Source organism: Delphinapterus leucas, chromosome 10 (assembly GCF_059928025.1).
Source record: "Delphinapterus leucas isolate spDelLeu-1000000601 "Yukka" chromosome 10, BTC_Dleu_Yukka2, whole genome shotgun sequence".
NCBI classification, from domain to species: Eukaryota; Metazoa; Chordata; class Mammalia; order Artiodactyla; family Monodontidae; genus Delphinapterus; species Delphinapterus leucas.
The window spans coordinates 53689967-53712308 of NC_143138.1; the positions used below are offsets into that span (position 1 = coordinate 53689967).

The 22342-nt window shown below is 36.8% G+C and overlaps 1 protein-coding gene across 15 annotated transcripts in view; it reads right to left on the reverse strand.

Moving 5' to 3' along the window:
• The window catches only part of CLASP2 (cytoplasmic linker associated protein 2), a 178148-nt gene that overhangs the window by 151879 nt on the left and 3927 nt on the right, over positions 1–22342 (reverse strand). For 12 of the 15 annotated variants that reach the window (XM_089918983.1, XM_089918981.1, XM_089918984.1 and 9 more), the window contains exons 2-6: positions 11462–11540; positions 5516–5619; positions 3126–3217; positions 1841–1916; positions 209–306 (exon numbers count right to left, since the gene is read on the reverse strand). In XM_089918983.1, coding sequence (XP_089775109.1) covers positions 209–306; positions 1841–1916; positions 3126–3217; positions 5516–5619; positions 11462–11540 — 449 coding nt within the window. Of the gene's footprint in view, positions 1–208; positions 307–1840; positions 1917–3125; positions 3218–5515; positions 5620–11461; positions 11541–18737; positions 19192–22342 lie in introns of those variants that run through there. The other 3 variants (XM_089918988.1, XM_089918991.1, XM_089918993.1) reach the window with 3 other exon arrangements.

Here is a 22342-nt window from a genome sequence, read left to right on the forward strand (position 1 = left end):
GATGGATAATAGGTACATGAGGTTCATTATACTATCCTGTCTAGAACAGTATAGAATCTTAAGAATTTTTTAAACAGTAATAACCTATATGTCCTTTTATATCTTTTGAATATTAAAGCATTCCAGAAAATTGAACCTATTTTAAATAAGCACATGAAATTAAAACCTTTAAAACCATTGGCAAAATAATAAATTTAGCAAGACTTACCTAGCAAGGGGAATTCCTCTCTTATAAAGGTCCACTCTCACTTTCTCTCCCACATGTCTATAAATCTCCACCACAGCCAATACTGCAGCATCTCTAACCTGCCAAATAATTCAGAACTTTAAAAACTTACATGAGACAATAAAATACTTCACCTCAAGGTAACATTAAATTCACAGACCAACTTGAAGCTCCAAGTTGGTTTTAATGCCTCTAAACCCCTGGGAGATTATGGCAGGTCATTAACAAAAACCAAGACGACCTGCCAAGAAACCTTGTAAAAGTTTTACAGAAATCTAAGAAACATGCAAATAAATGTGGCTTTTAAAAAATCTTCTATTTGTAATAATATTGTATAAAGAACTGATAATAACTATATGACTACAAATCATTATCGTGGTTAACATATTTTCATAGAATAAAACTGCCTTTCAAGAATGTGGCCTGAACGCAAACAGATACACCAATGTTCACAGCATCATTATTCACAATAGCCAAAAGGTGGAAACAACCCAAATGTCTACCCATGGATGAATGGATAAACAAGATGTGGTATATACAGACAATGGTATATTATTCAGCCTTAAACAGGAATGGAAGGAAATTCTGACACATGCTACAACATGGATGAACTGTGAAGACATTATGCTAAGTGAAATATGCCAGATACAAAAGGACAAATATTGTATGGTTCCACGTTTATGAGTAGTCAAATTCATTTGGAGAGAAAGTAAAACGTGGCCACCAAGAGCTGAAGGACTGGGGGAAATGAGGAGTTATTGTTTAATGGGTAGAGAGTTTCAGCTTGGGAAGATGAAAAAGTTCTGGAGATGGGTGGTGGTGACAGCTGCACAACAATGTCAGTGTACTTACTGCCAATGAACTGTACACTTAAGAAAGGCTGAAATGGTATATTTTATATTGTGAATATTTTACCACAATTAAAAGAAAAAATAAATGTGGCCTAAAGACGGGAATGTGGAAGACAGCTTTTAGTTCCTTTGCATAGCTCACTGTCGAAGGGCAAACGAAGAGACAGTAGAACTCTCTACAAACCTCTAGAGGCGCAGCTAGGGCCTAAAAGCAAGGAAATATCCAGGGTCATTCCAAATGCCCAAGCTGTGCCAAAAGGGTTACAGCCAAGATTCAACTCCACCACAAAGAACAAGATCCAGAACACACCCCTATTTATGCCTATAGTATTTGAAGCTCAGGGAATGAAATTTCCAACAAGTGATATACCACTGGCACAAACAGGGTTATGACTGTTGCAAAAGTTGTTATGCAGGAATGAAAAGGAAGCTGAAAATCTGCCCTCACAACTAGCTTATAGGAGGACTAGAGAAGGAAATTCAGGTTCTTTGTTAATCAATCTTTCAAACTCAAGAACTATCCTTTAAGTCCCATCTATCCTTAATACTAGCCAAACAGCTAACAAACTTAAGCTACGTTTGTGAATATAATGTGTTCTTAAAAACTAAATGTGGTAGACTTTAAAAGAAAAAAATGAAGTGGAATCTTGATTTTACCACCCCCCTCCACCCTCTCTCTTCTTTTTAAAAATGGAACAAGAGCATTAGAAAACAAGAGGTGGCTAAAAAATTAGTCAGTGCTTAAATGTAGATAAAATTTTACCTGACTGTTGGAATCTCCAAATAGGATACACAAATGTGGTACCAACTTGCTGAGGACTAGTGGCTGAGCCCCAAAACTAAATATAATTTGAAAAAAAAATAAAGAGAATTTGGTTTTAATCAAACAGTAAACAAAATATCCTTATACTTTTATCTGTCTCGATAAGACAAATACGGTGGAGAGCACGGGCACACATCATTAAAACATGAAGGATATGAGACACAAGCAAAACCTAATTCTAAACAATGTGAGATATGTAAAATTGAATAATCATGACTGACAATGAAAACTGTCAACACATGATCCAACAGAGCAAAATGTTCAACCAATGGCACTCTTAAACCTAGCAACCTATCAATCACTTAGAAAATTTGAGCTTTTGCATTAAAATACTGGTTTTTTAGACTCTGGGTCTCAAACAAATTTGCATTCCAGTACAATAAGTAAATTAAAAGATCTTTATTTATGCTTATTAATATTTTGATGAGGTCATTGGTTGAAAGCAAATGACAAGACAGCCAAAAACCATGAAAGTTGTGCAGGCTGAATGCACTTACAAGCTCTAGATGGCAGAAAGGACCATAGAGGAGTAAAAGAAAATAAAATGAAGGTATAGTTAGAGAAAAGGAAGTAACACTACAAAAAAAGTTGAAAGCTACTATATATTACCTATCTTGTTGCAGAGAACTTGAAAAAATCATCCAGAAAGAGAACAAAAGCCCTAGTTTACAATTTCTTCAGGCTGGAGTTCTGAGCTCTGTGGCATTTATGCTGTCAGAGCTCTGCACACTGCTGTCAGCTTCACTGTCTGGTTACCTGGGGGAGTCTTATTCAGTCTATGATTTTGGTAACCACCTGCACTGCTCTAGAAAACCTAGGGCCAATTGGCAAAAGCGGGCTGGGGAAAATGGCTACAATTGTTGAAATACCACTGAGCTTAAAAAAATTCCAAACTGGGTCCAGAACAGAGGTAGATCCTAAGTTATATCAGCATATTTGTTATATGACCATCTACTTGGTTGGCAACTATTAACATACTAAAGAGAAAAAAAGAAACTCTTCTTATCAATGACTAATAATTTTAAATTAACAACATGAAAGATAACATATATACAAAAAAATTAACAGATAAAGCTATCAAATAGAAAAACTCTGGTGCCAGAGATAAATTAATAACTATTTAAAATTTGTTATTTCCATAGCTTTCCTTGAGCTTTGTGAAATGGATTTTGCTTTTTCTTTTTTAGAAAAATGAAAAATATACTCCAGTAATCATAAAACTTACATGTTTAATGTTTCAATAAGACACAGACACACGCCTTCTCGAGATCGAAAATTCTTGTGCTTAAAACCAGAAGCCAACTGTTCCCAAATGTACTATTTGAAAGAAAAGTAAACATGTATAACAAAAAATTAAATTACTCATGTTATAATCTTTTATCTATTCCCAACTTTACTACCAACCTTATTGGTAGCTAAATTTTCCCACAGATTTCTCTACAAGTTTTTCTAAGCCAAATTTGCACTGATGCTGCTCTCACCCTTTTTTTTTTTTTTTTTTTTTTGCAGTACGTGGGCCTCTCACTGTTGTGGCCTCTCCCGTTGCAGAGCACAGGCTCCGGACGCACAGGCTCAGCGGCCATGGCTCACGGGCCCAGCCGCTCCACGGCATGTGGGATCTTCCCGGACCAGGGCACGAACCCACGTCCCCTGAATCAGCAGGCGGACTTTCAACCACTGCGCCACCAGGGAAGCCCTCTCACCCATTTTTAAATATCTTAATCACATTTTCAATTTTTATTTTATATCTTTCACTTTAGATTTCAATTATTCTCAGAAAAACTGTGTCCAACATTTAAAAACCTTAAAATTTCCAAGGACATATAATTTCTTCTAAACTTTAGAAACCTTCAATAACAATGTTACCATTATAAGCCTAGTAATATTGTAAGCATTTAAAAGGTCCAATGTTGCCTAGCAACTAGTACAGACTGTCACATGGAACAGGCTTTTTCAGCATTTTATAATTCAGGGGTTTTTTCCTTTAAACACTGGATCCAAATACAGAAACATAATCATTCTATTGCTACCCACTATAATCTTTTTTTTTTTTGAAAAAGCATAGATAAACCTATACAAACAATCCAGAACAATTATACGGGTTTGTTATAAGAAGGAATTCAACTTTGTTTTTCTAAACGTATAGCCAATTGTCCCAATCAATCCTTTCTCCACATTTAAGAAACACCACCCTTACCATTTACTAAACTAATGTGTACATACACACATACTCTCACACATACACACAAATCCCTACTCCTGAACTCTATTCTCCCTGGACTCTATATTCAGTTCTACTAATATTATTTCCCTCTGCCAAACTTTGTGGAGGGTAACTTGGAAGTTTACCAAAAAAGTCTTAAATGTGAATAACCTGATCCAGCAACACTGTCTCTGTAACTCTGTTCTATAATTACATTTATGTCCAAAGACACATGTACAAGGATGCTCTTTACAGCACTCATAATAACAGCATGTCAAAAACAAGTTAAAATTTGAACTGCTAAGCAAGTGTCAAAGAATACCCATCAAATTATAAGGATTATATATATATCTTTATACTCTATGGTATAAAAACTCTGAGGAAGTTTACTTTCACTACTATTTGGATTTTTTATAAAACATACGTAATACAATTCTTAAACTGTATTTTAAATGATAACAATTAGTATCACTATTATTTTGTAAATTCTGGTTTTTTTCCCACTTAACATGAGCTACTCTTTTATTTTTTTTTAATAAATTTATTTATTTATTTTTGGCTTCATTGGGTCTTCATTGCTGCGCAAGGGCTTTCTCTAGTTGTGGCGAGCGGGGGCTACTCTTTGTCGTGGTGCACAGGCTTCTCATTGCGGTGGTTTCTCTTGTTGCAGAGCACGGGCTCTAGGCATGCGGGCTTCAGTAGTTGTGGCACATGGGCTCAGTAGTTGTGGCGCACGGGCTTAGGTGTTTCACGGCATGTGGGATCCTCCTGGATCAGGGCTCGAACCCGTGTCCCCTGCCTTGGCAGGCAGATTCTCAACCACTGCGCCACCAGGGAAGCTCCCGGCATGAGCTACTCTTTAAATCTTTGTTTACGTGTCAATTTATTTTTACTCCTCTTTCAAAATACGTCCGTAAGGGCAATTTTTTTCTACCATATTCATAAAACACAGGTCACCGTCATCTAATATATGCCTTATATAATTAGTAGCCATCTGTTAAAATAAGAAATTTTCTCCTTGTTTCAGTAAGAGTTGCAGAAATTCATATAACATTCAGTAGTTCTCAAAATAAGCTTTCTCACTGAACATTGTATTATTTGTAGGTAGCAAAAACCAGAAAATCCTAACAAATAGTATAATCAGTACATTGTCAAATCACTTAAATCTATGAGTTAACTTTTTGAAAAAGCATTAAAAGAAAAGTAAGAAAAAGGAAAGCAAAAAATCAAAAAGTTAAATATTGACACTTTATCTTAGATTTCAACTTCTTTAAAGCATTAGCAATAATTTACTGTTTAAAATTTTAGCTTTTATGTCCCTGGGGTTTTACTGACTTGCAGTGATTACCATCTATCTTTACTGTTATTTAATCATTAATTAGCAAAATCTGAATTCTAAAATGTAGGCCTACCATAGGTGGTGCTACTTGATCCATTAACTTCAGTATCAGAGTCTGAGCTTCATCTCGAACCTTGTCTTTGGCATCTCCCATTCTGTCTATTAAAGCTACAATAACTAGAGAAATTAAGGGGGAAAAGAATAAATATTTATAATTCATCTCCATTATAAACTGTATTTTACAAAATTACAAACATCAATTATTTCCATAAATGAAAAGTTATGAGGTAAGCAAACTGTTTCAAGTTCTTTACTCATGAATACAATCAAAAATAAATGAGAAGCAAGTTTCAAAAGAATACAGAGTATGACATCCACTTATAATAATAATGTTCAAAAAACAGGCAAAACTTAATATTATTCTGTTTAGAGATACATATAGACAGTTAAGCTCTACAGATCAACAAGGGAGTGATTATCACAAAGGTCATGACAGCAGTCATCTCTGGTAGAGGGTGGGAGGTGTCATCAGGAAATGCAGAGGGAGCATATAAGGAACTGGCAGAGCTCTAGTTCTCTGACCTGGGCACAGGCAGGTGTTGGTTTTATAGTTATTCTTTAAATTGTACATGCTTGATACGTATTATTCTATATGTACAACATATTACTCAAATGACAAAAACAAAGCACGGGTCCATGGGACTGAGGTCTTTCTCTATTATGTCCAAGACTTTGACACTATTCCATGAAAGGAGGCAGGAAAGGCAGGTTAGAGTCCATTCTTAGAGAGTTTTCATGAAACAGGTTGCTGTAACTATAAATCAACAAAGCACCACAAAGAAATCACATCTATTAGGTGTGGGGGGAAGGAAACGGGAGGGGGGCTAGAACTGAGGTTATAGTTTCTAAAGTCAGCCCATAGGGCAAAAACATCTCATAGTCAAAATTATCTTTTTGTAATCCCTTAAATTACCACTACCACTCTGTAGTATTACTAGGTGTGTGACCAAACTATTTAATCTTTTTGTCTTTATCTCCTCAACCCATAAATATGTGCAGCAGTACTCACCTCAGAAGATTACTGAAATATATGTAAACAACTCAGAGAGTGAAGGACACTGGGTAAGCATTCAATGTGTCTCTAGTTTATTTATAGACACATATAATTAAATGTGTATGTAATGTAATGCAAATGAATGCTGCAATGTTAACATTGTCTATAACATAACAACCAGAACTGATATAATAATCAACAACATTTAAGGAAAGAAGGAACACATCCTTCTGGAAGAAAATGATTCAAGCGAGAAGCCAACCATACAAAATGGAAAGATCATCCAAAAATCTAAGCTTAATCAAGGAAATGATTGTGTAAGAAAACAAAGTGCTTGTCATAAAAATCATAAGCCTAATCATGAGGCAACTGAAGTATCTGTCAGTTGAAACAATATAAATCCTTCTCATTTTGCTCAGATGCATTGTTAACACTAGAGAAATTCACCTATATCTACAGGATTGGCTATTGTGGGACTCATTCTGATAGCTTCTGACAGACAGAAGACAATACTAAACACTAGTAAATGTTAGATATTATTATGTACTAAGCACTGAATTATCTCACTTAATCCTCATAACAATCCTATGAAACAGAGTAGGCCCGTTTGATAGAGAAGGCCCAGAGCGATTAAATACTTTGACCAAGGTCACACAAGTAGCAAATAGTGAAATCAGGATTTAAGTAATCTACACAGTGTTAGGCTACAGTTATAACTACTTCCATTTATTTGTGACTGAGGTGTTTTGCGTGTGTGTGTGTGTGTGTGTGTGTGTGTGTGTATTAACAACCACATAACAATAATGAAAAAAAAAATAGACACTTCATTCCTGAGAGGTAAAGTTTAACTCCAAAACAAAATAAAGGGACTTCTCTGGTGGTCCAGTGGTTAAGACTCCGTGCTTCCACTGCAGGGGGCACGGGTTCAATCCCTGGTTGGGGAACTCAGATCCCACATGCCGTGCGGCACAGCCAAAAAAAAAAAAAAAATTTTTTTTGGCCCAAACGGGGCTCACTTCAATTTAAAAACTAAAATTTGTAAAACATAAACAACTAAAACAAAAAACCTCACACTACATAAACTTAAGATTTACAGCTATTAAATTAAACAAAAAATTTCATAATTTTTTTCCTTTTTAACATATAAACTCTTGGAGTCAAACAGAACAAGATTTACTTCTAGCTCTACTGGTTATTTAATTATGCAAGATAGTAAACTTCTCTTAACTTCAAAGTTTCTTTGTCTGTAAAATAAGGAGGGATCCAGGTCTATACCTCACACAGCTAGTGAGAGAATAAGTAAAACTGGTAAAAAGCACCTGTGGCCAAACCCATAATAACCATTCAGAAGTGTTAGCACTATTCCTTAAAGATCTGTAGATAATGAACATGCAATCAATAATTATTGGGAATACAAAACAGAGCTTTTCACTCTGTAAACCCTCAAAAAGAACTTGTTAAACAAACAAATACATCTATCATAGACTGGAATTTGGACAGTGAAAACACAGAAGAAATCTGAAGCATAGGTGTTAGCATATTTTATTCTCTTAGCATTGTACAAGATGCAAACCATTGTACAAGATGCAGAGCTGATGACCAGGCATCCTGACTGTTCTAATACCCTTTCTACAAAACCATTTTGGACTAAAACTATCTGTTTAAGATTTGTAAAATATGAAATCCTTTACTGTTGTCATAAAACCAGGCTTGGGGGAATCATAAAACCAGGGTTGGTGGTCCAATGGTTAGGACTCTATGCTTTCACTGCCTAGGGTGCAGGTTTAATCCCTGGTCAGGGAACTAAGATCCCTCAAGCTGCGTGGTACGGCAAAAAAAAAAAAAACCAAACTTGGTTGGTGATCAGTGTTAAATGTAAATTGTATTTTTTTTTTTTTTGGTTTGAACATTAAATTTTTCCACAGTACATGTAGTCACAAGAGAAAATGTAAATACATTAAAGAATTACATTAATAGAGTCCATACTTTTTTGGTACTTTGTCTATAACTGAACATGAACCTCAATTTTCCTAAAACTTCACTTTTAATGTAAAAAGATAAAAAATATCTGTAATGATAATAAATAACCTAAGTGTACCAAAAGGAAAACAATATCACCACATCAAGTTACATATATCTAAGGTTACATTATCAAAAAAACCCTTCAGCACATAACTTAATTCAATTCCCTCCTTTTACGGAAAGGCTCCTAAAATGGTTTGGCTAAGATCTATGATGGAGTAAAACAAGAAAGCTAACTCTGGGATTCTTAGTCTAGTACTATATCTCTTTAAGAGCACACAGATATACTGTAGCCTCTCTTGTAGAGCTGTCATACAAATTAGAAATAATTATTTGAGGATTATCTTTCATATATGTAAAGTAGAGAAGCCCAGTAAATGGATAAAAAGTGGGCATTCAATAAATGGTAGCAAAACTGGGATGAAATTTTCCTATTATATCACACTGACTCTCAAGTAGTAACAAGTTCAGGTTTCACTAAGAAAAATAATGAACACTTGGGGTTCAAAATGAAAACAATACTAACAGTAAATGCACACGGATAACCAGAAAGAGTTAGGAGATTAAAAGATAAAGTTATACATATGAGAATATGTAGATATGTGGGAAACATACAGAAAACACTAACCAACAAAAACAACTTAATGCAATTTATTAATATTTACAGGTATAAGAATCATGAAGTAAAAAAAAATTCAGTATATGGTAAGATTAATCTGCAAACCTCCCAGATATTGAAATCAGAAGTAAATCGTTAAAACAGAAAGGAAGGGGGCTTCCCTGGTGGTGCAGTGGTTGAGAATCCACCTGCTAATGCAGGGGACATGGGTTCAAGGCCTGGTTTGGGAATATCCCACATGCTGCGGAGCAACTAAACCCATGCACCACAACTACTGAGCCTACGCTCTAGAGCCCACGAGCCACAACTACTGAGCCCTCGCGCCTACAGCCTGTGTTCTGCAACAAGAGAAGCCACCGCAATGAGAAGCCAGTGCACCGCAACAAAGAGTAGCCTCCACTTGCCACAACTAGAGAAAGCCTGCACACAGCAAAGAAGTCACAACACAGCCATAAAAAAAAAAAAAAAAAAAAATCCAAAAAAACCCCAGAAAGGAAGGACCATGGAGAAGAAGAGAGGATTTCAAAAAGAAATAACAGCACAGCAGAGGCATAAACAAGCTAAGCCAGAACTAACAAGAGTGAGCAAGTTTTTGACAGTGGAGAGTATTTACTGACAATCACAAATAAATAAGGCTGCTGAGGTGGAGAAGAGCCATACACGCTGAAAGAACTGAAACACCAAGGACAGAAAAACAGAAATAAGTTTTGAAAACAGGACAGTCCTGGGAGGCAGCAAACTAGGGTTCTGGTCCTAATACTCCTACTGCCTCAATATGAGCAGTCAGTAGGTATATCAAACCCCATCTGGCCCTCCTTGTGTCTGAAAAATAAGTGAGATATGTGATACCTAGAATTACTCTCAAGTCTAAAATATTGTCTGTAACAACTAATAATAGGGAGGTACTCCAGGGCAGGGGTGACAAACAGAGGTGCCTACAGTCAGGGAGGTACCAGAAATGCCAAAAATGAACCAGACGTAAGAACTGCAGTATTCCAACCTCTGTGTATTATAACTGAAATTCTCAGTTATGAGGAAACAAGAGGAGATGGGAGGGACTTATGGATTGGAAAGCTCATGACCCAGACAAAAAGGAAGCTACGACAGAGCTTCTGCCTTTATTTACACGTGGAAATGGAAGAGCAGGGTTGCCACACTGGCCAATTTTTCAAGACAGCTACAAATATGAATTTTTACTAACAATGATTCAAAATACATTAACAGAATACATAAGCAAGTAACACATGTTTGCAAAGCACAGTTTTTAACATCTATCATAGGATTTTAAGCAGGAGACTGACAGCTTAAAAATCATCTTTTCAGAAGATATTCATACAAAGATTGAATTGGAACCAGGTATTGATTAAAAAGGAAATAATAGAGATAGAGAAAGTCACTAAGATGCTTCTGCTGAAAGGATAGACAATAAAAATAAAAGAAGAAATTGGCAGAATTTAGTGGCATACCGAACATGAAGCTGACCAAAGATAATTTGAAAATAAGGGTGATGATACATTATGAGGCATTAACTTAACCCATAGAAGAAATCACAAACATCTGAGGTTACCCCTAAATATATTTCTATATAATAGGACCAAATCCACTCACTGAAGCACTCCAAAAGGCACACAAAGGTCACTTAGGTTTAAAAGATAAGTCAAAGCCAACTTTGCAATCTAACTACTATACAAAGAGCTTTATACTAGCACATCGTTCTGGACTGCAAACACACTGTAAGTAAGTGCTGCTCAAAGTACAGCCAGCAGCCCAGGACCAGTCTACAAACTACTTGTGGTAAAGAAATTGTAAGTTTTTCTAAAACAAGGTTTGGAAACAATCTGGCCAAAGTAAATTATACATTTGTTGAATCTACCAATAAAAAACTGAGCCTTGTATTTTCTTCATTTCATTTTGCTGTAATTTATTTGTATTGTATTTTACAAAATATTGGTCTGCAGTAGACGAGCAATGAAAAAACTGGTCCTTCACCATAGATAAGTGAAAAGTGGTGCTGCGAATTATATTGTAAATTATTAATATGTTACAAAAAAGTAAAAGATAAGTTAAAAATTTGAAAATACAAAGTAAAAATCTATTAGCAGTATATTCGGTAAGTTTTTTGCCTTTGTTTTTGTCTTAAAAGGAACATATTTATTTAAATAGGCTTAAAATCTTTTTATGTTCGGCAAATTAAAATGCTAAGTGGCAGATCTCTGGGTTGTATAAAATTACATTTTTGCATTTACAAAGAACTAATTCTGTTAAAAATTATAAGAAAAAAGTATGTCAAACCCTACAATAATTTTTAAATAAAGTTAACTTACCCATTGCTACATAGGACTTAAATCGTGTTGATAATCTGTCCACGAAGGCACTTAAAATTTCCAATCCCATTAATGACACCTACAGATTGAAAGAAATTTTAATGAATACAAATTATTGATGCATATTTTATTTTATTTTTTATTTTTTGCCGTACACGGGCCTCTCACTGTTGTGGCCTCTCCCGTTGCGGAGCACAGGCTCCGGACGCGCAGGCTCAGCAGCCATGGCTCACGGGCCTAGCCGCTCCGCGGCATGTGGGATCTTCCCGGACCGGGGCACGAACCCGTGTCCCCTGCATCAGGAGGCGGACTCTCAACCACTGCGCCACCAGGGAAGCCCACTGATGCATATTTTAATATCAGTATGTAACTGCTGACATAAAGATCTTCATATATTACCAAGTTTTTTAAAAAATAAGGAGATTGAAATATTCAGGGTGAACAGTCATGAGGGTAAGGCACCCTATTCTCAAATGGTTCAAAAATAATAATAATGATGATGACGCGCAAATGCAGGAAGATAGTGATATAGCATATTTGGCAAAATATTAATAACTGGTAAATTAGGTGAAGGGTACACAGGAGTTCACTGACTATACCTGTCACTTTCCTGTAATGTTGAAATGTTTCATAAATGAAACAGTTAAACAAAACAGCACATTTAATTACAGAGGAATTCTAGCTTCTGTCTGGGATGAAGAAACTGGAAAAAACCATCACTCCCACCATAAACAAGAAAAAGCCAAATAATCTACAAAACCATAACTATTCTTGAATTCATCAGAAAGCTAAGGTTGTAGAATAATCATCTAGGTTGAAATCTTTAGGAAAGACAGGTGCCAAGGAGAGTGGGACATAAGCAGTAGGTCACATGTGGCAGAGGACAGATGGAAAATGAAGCTGAGATGCAAGTGTGTAAAAAGAATTCAGCTATATTCAACTCACTGTTAATAGCTGAGTGTGGGTTAGCATGAAAATACAGAATCCCTATTAGCTGCAGACACAAGGAGAGTTCACACCCACTTGCCGGCTCTTTCTCCACAAACCTCCACTGACACTCATAATTAAGACTGAGGACAGGGCAGGAGATAAGAGAAAGTCTCTTGGTGGTTACAGGTCTCGTAGGAAGGGAGCAGCTGCCTCTGCAGGAAAAGCACAAACCTTTCCCGTTTCCTTGTCCTAAAAGAAACGACAGTTTGAAGCTACTGAGGGAAAGACAACGCTGTTACCCTCTAGACAGAGGTAAAAACTCATACCTATTAAGTAAAGAGAAAAGGAAAAAAAAAAAACAAGGCTTCTACTTCAAGGGTAGAAGCAAAAAACCATGCTGGGCTCCGATGATTAAAGGTTTCAGCTGAGGAGGGGCAGGATTTCTGATAAAGCCTTGCCCCCAAGATTCAGGGACAGAGGGTTCCTAAGACTGAAGCTGGACCAGGAAAACAGCTGGACCAGCCCCACTACCCATAAACCAGCCAGCAAGAACAGAATAAGAAGCAACGGCAGTCTACCACTGGGGAAGAAGAAAACCCCTCTATGAAGCATGAGAAAAAAGAAGGCCTAAAGTGTGGGGGGGTGGCGCAGAAACATTGAGGACCCAATAATTCCACTCCTAGGTATATACCCAAAGGAATTAAAGCAGGACGCAAACAGATGCTTGCATGCCAATGTTCATTACGCATCATTCATTACAGCCCGAAGGTGGAAAAGCCCAAATGTCCATCAACTGATGAATGAATAAACAAAATGTGGTATATGCATTCAATCAAATATGATTTGGCTATACATAGTAATGACTGACACATGCAACAACATGGATAAACCTTAAAACATTATGATAAGTGAAAAAGCCAGACACAAATGGCTACATGTTCTGTGATTCAATTTATAAGAATGTCCAGAATAAGCAAATCCATAGATAGAAAGTAGATTAGCGGTACTTAGGACCAGCGTATGTGGGGGATAGGAAGGTAACAGCTAAAGCTACTAGGTTCTTTTTTTTTTTTAAACATCTTTATTGGAGTATAACTGCTTTACAATGGTGTGTTAGTTTCTGCTTTATAACAAAGTGAATCAGCTATACATATATATATATTCCCAAATCTCCTCTCTCTTGTGTCTCCCTCCCACCCTCCCTATCCCACCCCTCTAGGTGGTCACAAAGCACCAAGCCGATCTCCCTGTGCTGCTTCCCACTAGCTATCTATTTAACATTTGGTAGTGTATATATGTCCATGCCACTCTCTCACTTCGTCCCAGCTTACCCTTCCCCCTCCCCGGGTCCTCAAGTCCATTCTCTACATCTGCGTCTTTATTCCTGTCCTGCCCCTAGGTTCTTCAGAACCAATTTTTTTTTAAACTTCTTTATTGGAGTATAACTGCTTTACAATGGTGTGTTAATTTCTGCTTTATAACAAAGTGAATCAGTTACACATATACATATATCCCCATCTCTTCCCTCTTGCGTCTCCCTCCCTCCCACCCCTCTAGGTGGTCACAAAGTACAGAGCTGATCTCCCTGTGCTATGCGGCTGCTTCCCACTAGCTATCTATTTTACATTTGGTAGTGTATATATGTCCATGCCACTCTCTCACTTTGTCCCATCTTACCCTTCCCCCTCCCGGTATCCTCAAGTCCATTCTCTAGTAGGTCTGTGTCTTTATTCCTGTCTTGCCCCTAGGTTCCTCATGACCATTTTTTTGTTTGTTTTTTAGATTCCATATATATGTGTTAGCATACGGTATTTGTTTTTCTCTTTCTGACTTACTTCATTCTGTATGACAGACTCTAGGTCCATCCACCTCACTACAAATAACTCAATTTCATTTCCTTTTATGGCTGAGTAATATTCCACTGTATATATGTGCCACATCTTCTTTATCCATTCATCTGTTGATGGACACTTATGTTGCTTCCATGTCCTGGCTATTGTAAATAGAGCTGCAATGAACATTGTGGTACATGACTCTTTTTGAATTACGGTTTTCTCAGGGTATATGCCCAACAGTAGGATTGCTGGGTCGTATGGTAGTTCTATTTTTAGTTTTTTAAGGAACCTCCATACTGTTCTCCATTGTGGCTGTATCAATTTACTTTCCCACCAACAGTGCAAGAGGGTTCCGTTTTCTCCAAACCCTCTCCAGCATTTGTTTGTAGAATTTTTATGATGGCCATTATGACTGGTGTGAGGTGATACCTCATTGTAGTTTTGATTTGCCTTTCTCTAATGATTAGTGATGTTGAGCATCTTTTCATGCGTTTTTTGGCAATCTGTATATCTTCTTTGGAGAAATGTCTATTTAGGTCTTCTGTCCATTTTTGGATTGGGTTGTTTGCCTTTTGATATTGAGCTGCATGAGCTGCTTGTATATTTTGGAGATTAATCCTTTGTCAGTTGCTTCATTTGCAAATATTTTCTCCCATTCGGAGGGTTGTCTTTTTGTCCTGTTTATGGTTTCCTTTGCTGTGCAAAAGCTTTGAAGTTTCATTAGGTCCGATTTGTTTATTTTTGTTTTTATTTCCATTTCTCTAGGAAGTGGGTCAAAAAGGATCCTGATGTGAAGCATGTCATAGAGTGTTCTGCCTATATTTTCCTCTAAGAGTTTTATAGAGTCTGGCCTTACATTTAGGTCTTTAATCCATTTTGAGTTTATTTCTGTGTATGGTGTTAGGAAATGTTCTAATTTCATTCTTTTACATGTAGCTGTCCAGTTTTCCCAGCACCACTTACTGAAGAGGCTGTCTTTTCTCCATTGTATATTCTTGCCTCCTGTATCAAAGATAAGGTGACCATATGTGTATGGGTTTATCTCTGGGCTTTCTATCCTGTTCCATCCATCTATAGTTCTGTTTTTGTGCCAGTACCATACTGTCTTGATTACTGTGGCTTTGTAATACAGTCTGAAGTCCGGGAGCCTGATTCCTCCAGCTCCACTGCTCTTTCTCAAGATTGCTTTGGCTATTCGGGGTCTTTTGTGTTTCCATACAAATTGTGAAATTTTTTGTTCTAGTTCTGTGAAAAATGCCATCAGGGTTCTTTTTGAGGTGATGAAAATGTTCTAAAATTGACTGTGCTGTCATGCATACCTACAAATATACTACAAAAAAAATGAGCTGTACACTTCAAATGAGTGAACTGTACAATATGTGAATTATATCAATAAAGCTATTTAAAAAATTAAGTGAAAGTGCACCAATAGACACACTCATACACAAAATTTAATAGATGATAAAAGCAGTATCTCAAATCAACAGGAAAAACATGAACTCTTAGTAAGATCTGACTTAGGAATCTACCCCGGAGATATACCACCAAAATTATGAGAAGACACACAAAGATTATTGCAAGAGACTGGAAACTATCCAATCATTCATCAGTGGTATGGGACAGATTCAAAAAATTATGGTACATCCACACTACAGAGTACTATGACACTTTAAAAATAAAAATGAGGGCTACCCTACTTCTGTTGTGCAATGCTCTCCAAGATATATTAAGTGAAAAAAGCAAGTTGGAGAAATTCATGTGTATATTTTAAAAAGGGGACTACAAATAGATTTAGTTATAAATGTTTATTTAAAATATAGCAACAATGGAAAGATAATCAGAAAAAAAATTTTATGGTTGGCAATAGGCTATAAGGAACAGAGAAAGAAACCACACTATTTTGAATATACCTTCTGTGTAGCAATAACTAATTTCATTGAAAATCAAATAAAATAAGTAAACCTAAATGTATACTCAATTAGTAGCATAACCACACAGAAGACTATTCCAAGTGACTTTAAAATACAGCAATTTGACTATTATCTCTCCAGTGGGATATACCCTAAGGACAAAAATGAAACTCTGCAAAAAAGAAACCGTCAATGTTTTGAGAAATTCTGTTGATAGAAGGAGATACAGATGGAAGATATATAATAGTAAAAACTGCAGTCCTGAATCTGAATTAGAATATCAGTATGAACTCATGATATATTTTTCTTTAAATTAAACCTAACCCTATGCATTGAAAAAAATCTGGAAACAATGATCAGATGAGTAACAATAAGTTCCATTAGTACCCACACTGTAGTTTCCACATACCATTTCCCACAAAAAGGAACCAAAGCTTCTTGGAGAAGTGGCTGATTCCAGGGCAGGAGCAGAAAATATGATCTCATTATACCAGATAGCAAAGACTCTATCAAAGATTATTAGGGTCATGTGATAGAACAGCTTGGATATTAATAAGGATAATAACTGGGGACTTCTCTGGCAGTCCAGTGGTTAAGACCCTGCCCTTCCACTACAGGGGGCTTGGGTTCGAGTTCGATCCCTGGTTGGGGAACTAAGATCCCACATGCTATGCAGCGTGGCCCAAAACAAAACAAAACAAAACAAAAAAACACCAAAGAAACCAGCCTGAACATTTAAAAAAAACAGGGGGGGGGGGATAATAACTGTATTGTCTTGAAATGCATTACATATAGTTAAATGCAAGAGTTCATAATGATAACAAAAACTATCTGGTCAACACTGGAGGATACTAGTTATTTTTACCTCATTATTTTGACAATTAGTAAATAAAGAATCATATGAACTATAAACTATAGTTTATATATAAACTATACCACTGGGTAACCAAATACTAGTAAACAGTGGAAGTTTCTCTTTATAAAAGTATTCCAGCTAATGAATGAAGGAATGACATAATTAGAATATCATATTGCAAACCCTAATGAATAAGAGATCTAAACACTGAACATTAACGGCTGCTACCATCACAGAACAAGACCTTACATGCCTTCCTAATGTTACATGCCAGCTGGTGGAAGAAGAGCACTACTTATGAAGTAGTCTTGCCAAAAAAAAAAAAAGACTGATTCTGATCAAACTTTAGATCCAACTACCAATTTATAGGAAATACAGAGAAAACATCATAGGAATGAAATCAGCAAAATCCAGACTGTGGGAAACTCTACCACAAACAAAAGCCAAGAATTTTTTTTAAAAGGCACTGAGGGAGAAACAGATTAAGAGACTTAATAAACATGTTAGGACTTCCCTGGTGGTGCAGTGGTTAAGAACCCACCTGCCAATGCAGGGGACACAGATTTGATCTCTGGTCTAGGAAGAGTCCACATGCCGCAGAGCAACTAAGCCCAAGAGCTATAACTACTGAGTCCACATGCCACGGCTACTGAAGCCCGCGCATCTACAGCCCATGCTCCGCAACAAGAGAAGTCACCACAGTGAGAAGCCTGCACACTGCAACAAAGAGTAGCTTCTGCTCGCTGCAACTAGAGAAAGCCCATGTGCAGCAACAAAGACCCAACCCAGCCTAAATAAATAAACAAATAAACATGTTAACTGAGGTAAGCAGAAAAATGGCCTCCCAATGTGTTCACATCCTAGTCCCCAGACCTGTGAAAAGATTAACTACATGGTAAAAAAAACTTTAAAGATGTGGTTAAGGATCTTAAGATGGGGAAATTACCCTAGGATTATCCTGGGCCCAAGAGTCCTTATAAGAGACAGGGTGGAGAATCAGTCAGTCAGAGGAGATGTGATGACAGAAGCAGTGGTCAGAAAGAAAGATCGGGAGGATGAGATACTGAGGGCTTTGAAGATGGAAGAAAAGACCATAAGCCAAGAAATGTAGGCAGTTTCTAGAAGCTGGAAAATTCTCTAAGGTCTCCAGAAGGAATACAATCCTGCTGAAACCTTGATTTTATACCAATAAAACCCATTTCTGACTTCTGACCTCCAGGACTGTAAGAAAATAAATGTACCTTGTTTTAAGATACAAAGTGTGTGGTAACTTGTTACAGCAGCAATAGAAAACAAATATATTAATGAATCACAACATGTGAACCTTATTCAGATCCTGATTTTTCTTAAAACAACTAATTTAAAAATCTGTACTACATTTTTAAAAACTAGAAATTTAAACCCAACATATTTTATATCAAGGAATTTTTATGTATAATAGTATTGAGGTTATGCTATTTTTTTAAAGAGCACTTATTGATATCTTTGAGACATTAATAGAAAGACTTAACTGATGAAACAATATGTTTGCAATTTATGATAAATTCAATATTATAAAGATATCAAATCTTCCCCCCAAAAGATGACATCCAATGTAATCCCAATAAAAAGCCACAATTTTTTGGTGCAACTTGACTAGCTGGTTCTAAAATTCGCATGGGATAGTAAATAAAGACCCGATAATAGCCAACACATTCCTAAAGAATCTGGTGAGTGAATATGACACAGCAAACATCAAGATTTACCATGGAGCTACAAATAACTTGCTTGAATTTCCATTTAGACATCTTTCAACTTAGCCTGCATCTTGGCTAAGGATCCTTTCAGTAGAATACTAAAACCCTGAAAAAAGAAGAAAAAACAACTAGAGCAGTATTCCAATTTGCTCCTCACCAATTTCTTAGGAACTCAAATGCCTCCATTCAGATCCTTTAAAAAAAAGAGCAAAAATAATGTACTTTCTAACATGTATATATAAAATATAAAATAAAAATATAAACATATTATATAATATAAAATATACAACAATAAAATATTTAAAATATATAATATATGGGAATTCCCTGGTGGTGCAGGGGTTAGGACTCGGCACTTTCAGTGCCAGGGCCCAGGTTTGATCCCTGGTGGGGGAACTAAGATCCTGTAAGCCTCGTGGCTCAGCCAAATTTTATATATATGTATGATTGTGTATATATATGTATGTGTGTGTGTATATATATAGAGAGAGAGAGAAAGAGAGAGAGAGAGAGAGACATAAAAGCACAAATAACATACCTTTTAACAGGTAGAAAAACAGAAACCCCAAAAAGCAAACTTTGGGCTACAACCAAGCTTAAATTTTACAGTGTTTTTAAGCCACAAAACTGAAAATTTTTAAAAATGTATGGGGAATTCCCTGGTGGTCCAGTGATTAGGACTTGGGACTTTCACTGCCAAGGCCTGGATTCAATCCCTGGTCAGGGAACTAAGATCCTGCAAGTGGCATGGCATGGCCAAAAAAAAAAAATTATGAAATTTTATTAACCCCAAGAAGTCCCAGAACCTTTAGGGTCATTTTCCTATTCTTTCTTTCTCTCTCTCACTCCCTTTTTACCTCTGAATTACAAGTGGTTGAACATCTTTGAGTAATCTGACATCAATAAACTCACACGCAAGTTGTCATCTTGGTGACAGAGTTTTAATTCAATATAATGTTTAATCTTCAAAATGATTTAAATCAGAAATGTCGTCAACCAACAACAGAGCTAAGTAATTGCACGCGATAGTAATTACCCCCAATTTAAGAATCACAACTGGGACTTCCTTGGCAGTCCAGTGGTTAAGAATCCGCGCTTCCACTGCAGGGGGCAAGGGTTTGATCCGTGGTGGGAGAACTAAGATCCTGAATGCTGCGCAGTACGGCCAAAAAAAAAAAAAAAACCACAACTTTCCATGTAAAAGTCAGAAAGCCTGACAACAAGAGTTCTTGAAATCTAGGTAGGACATAAGCTTAATTCACAGTCATAGATTTTTTCCACCACAGGTGCAACAGAGGAAAGGCATGTGTTATTCATAACAAGCATACTTTTGTAATGCTCCTTCTCTCATTAGGAAATACTGTAGGTGTACAGGACTTTTTTTCCCCACACAAATTAACTCAGCATCTAAGAAAATGAGTAAAAGAATGGGATAGAATAATTGGCAAGTGAACATGTATGCACAGATCAAATAAGTAAAACATGATGGCTTACAAATTTTGAAAACCTGAACAGAAATATCAGGTTTTTATATAAATATATTAAAAAACTATTTCCCTCAAAAAAGGAGGGAAATAAGTAACTTAAAGATACTGATAAATTCTAGGTAGGGCAAGGGGGACAAGACAGGAAGTATAACCCAATATTTCCACTGCTAGACACATAACCAAGAACAATTACTGGAGACACACAGTATTCTTCCCTGCAGCTCTGCAGCCCAAAGGTATATGGCCATACTTGGTAGCCCTGCTGCCAGTCATTTAAGTAAATAAAAGCCCTGTTTGAAGTTATCAGAGGCTAACACTTTTGTGTGTGTGTACACAGTTTTACTATATGAGGTTTCCAGGAATGCAGCCAGCAGATAAATCAAATGTGCTTTCATACACTTTCACTGATTCTACAAATACTGAGAGCCTGCCATGGGTACAAATGCTGGAAGGTGGGTACATACAGTAGTGGGAATCTTAATAAATTCTAGTTCCTTCAGTTTTCTCAGTGAAGTAGGAAGCAAGGCCATCAGCTGAAACTGATGATGGAAGCAGAACTATTGATAGGTCTGAGGGGAGAGGAACAGATTGAAAGAATGAATGAACCAAGAAAACATAGGAAGATTGCCAGGCTCCAAAGAGGACCCACTTGAAGGTCAGGAATTTAAAATGAAAGCAGGGGCTTCCCTGGTGGTACAGTGGTTGAGAGTCCGCCATGCAGGGGACACGGGTTCGTGCCCCAGTCCGGGAAGATCCCACATTCCGCGGAGCAGCTGGGCCCGTGAGCCATGGCCGCTGGGCCCGTGAGCCATGGCCGCTGAGCCTGCGCGTCTGGAGCCTGTGCTCCGCAGCGGGACAGGCCACAACAGTGAGAGGCCCGCGCACCGCAAAAAAATAAATTAAAAAAATGAAATCAGTTAGAGGTTTTGTGTTTTTCTCCATCCACCTTCAGTTGCACTGGTGCAGGTGCAGGGTAGGTAGGGTTCGATTAACTAGGATTACATTTTATCAAATGAGAACCACAAAGGAAAAGTGAGGAGGGAGAAGAGAATTAAAAATGAATGTAATGGTGTGATTGACTGACTAGGATATTTAAACTCAGACAAGAGGGATAATGGGACAGTTAAAACTTAAATGAATTGAATGTCACATGGGGTGGTCAATCTCTTTAAGATGGTATAGTCAAAGAAATAAGGTTCAGAATTTATAGTCACAGAATATCACAACCACCAACAGTAATGCCGCTGGTGAAGTCTGAATAATGAGCAACCACATACCTGTAGTGGTCTGAATCGGCATTTATAGCAATATGTACTGATGCAGCCATCTGACTAGCATTATGTCTTCCTGGGTAGTCAGGCTGGCACATTTCCATATTGAAACATTTTATCTCATTATAAATTATGTGTAATTTTCCTTTATAGTACAGTTAGGTCATTACTGGGATTTTTTAAAATGATGTGTATTGAGTATTATCTATAAATTTTATTTCAGGATTGTAAAGGGGGCATTAAAAGAAGGCACTGAATCTGACAGGGTTCAGAATCACCACCCTACAGAAACTCCCATGCACATGTACAAGGTGACAATGCAAAAGGACAATGCGAACAGGAAAAAGTTAAAAACAACCTGGATGTTCTTCCTATATGGCAGGTAAAAGGAAGAGACAACATCCATATATACAGATAGACTTCAAACTAAAAAATAGTATATTGTAAGAAATTGATGGTTTATAAGATATACAATCAAGGTGATGCTAACATTGAAAAGTAAAATCCTTCAAATGGCAAAAGGGCTGTGATTTTGGATTATAAGACTTGAAATCCTAGCACATTACTAGCCCAGCACTAGTTATAATATAAATGGTACTTACTGTTTTCTCCATTTTTAGGGTCAACTTGTTATAGTTGCAGATAGATAAAATTAAAAAGTGAGAGTAGAGCTGACAAATGATAGGATATTGAAGAGGTTTACAAAAGTATAGAAAAGGAAAGGAAAATCCTGATCTCCCTTGGTTTAAGTACTCCACCAATATACCAGGTCTAGGACCTACGCCAAGATACTTTTATCTTCTTTTCTACAAAATGAGGAAATAATACTGACTTTCTAAGGCCACCTTAAAGATTA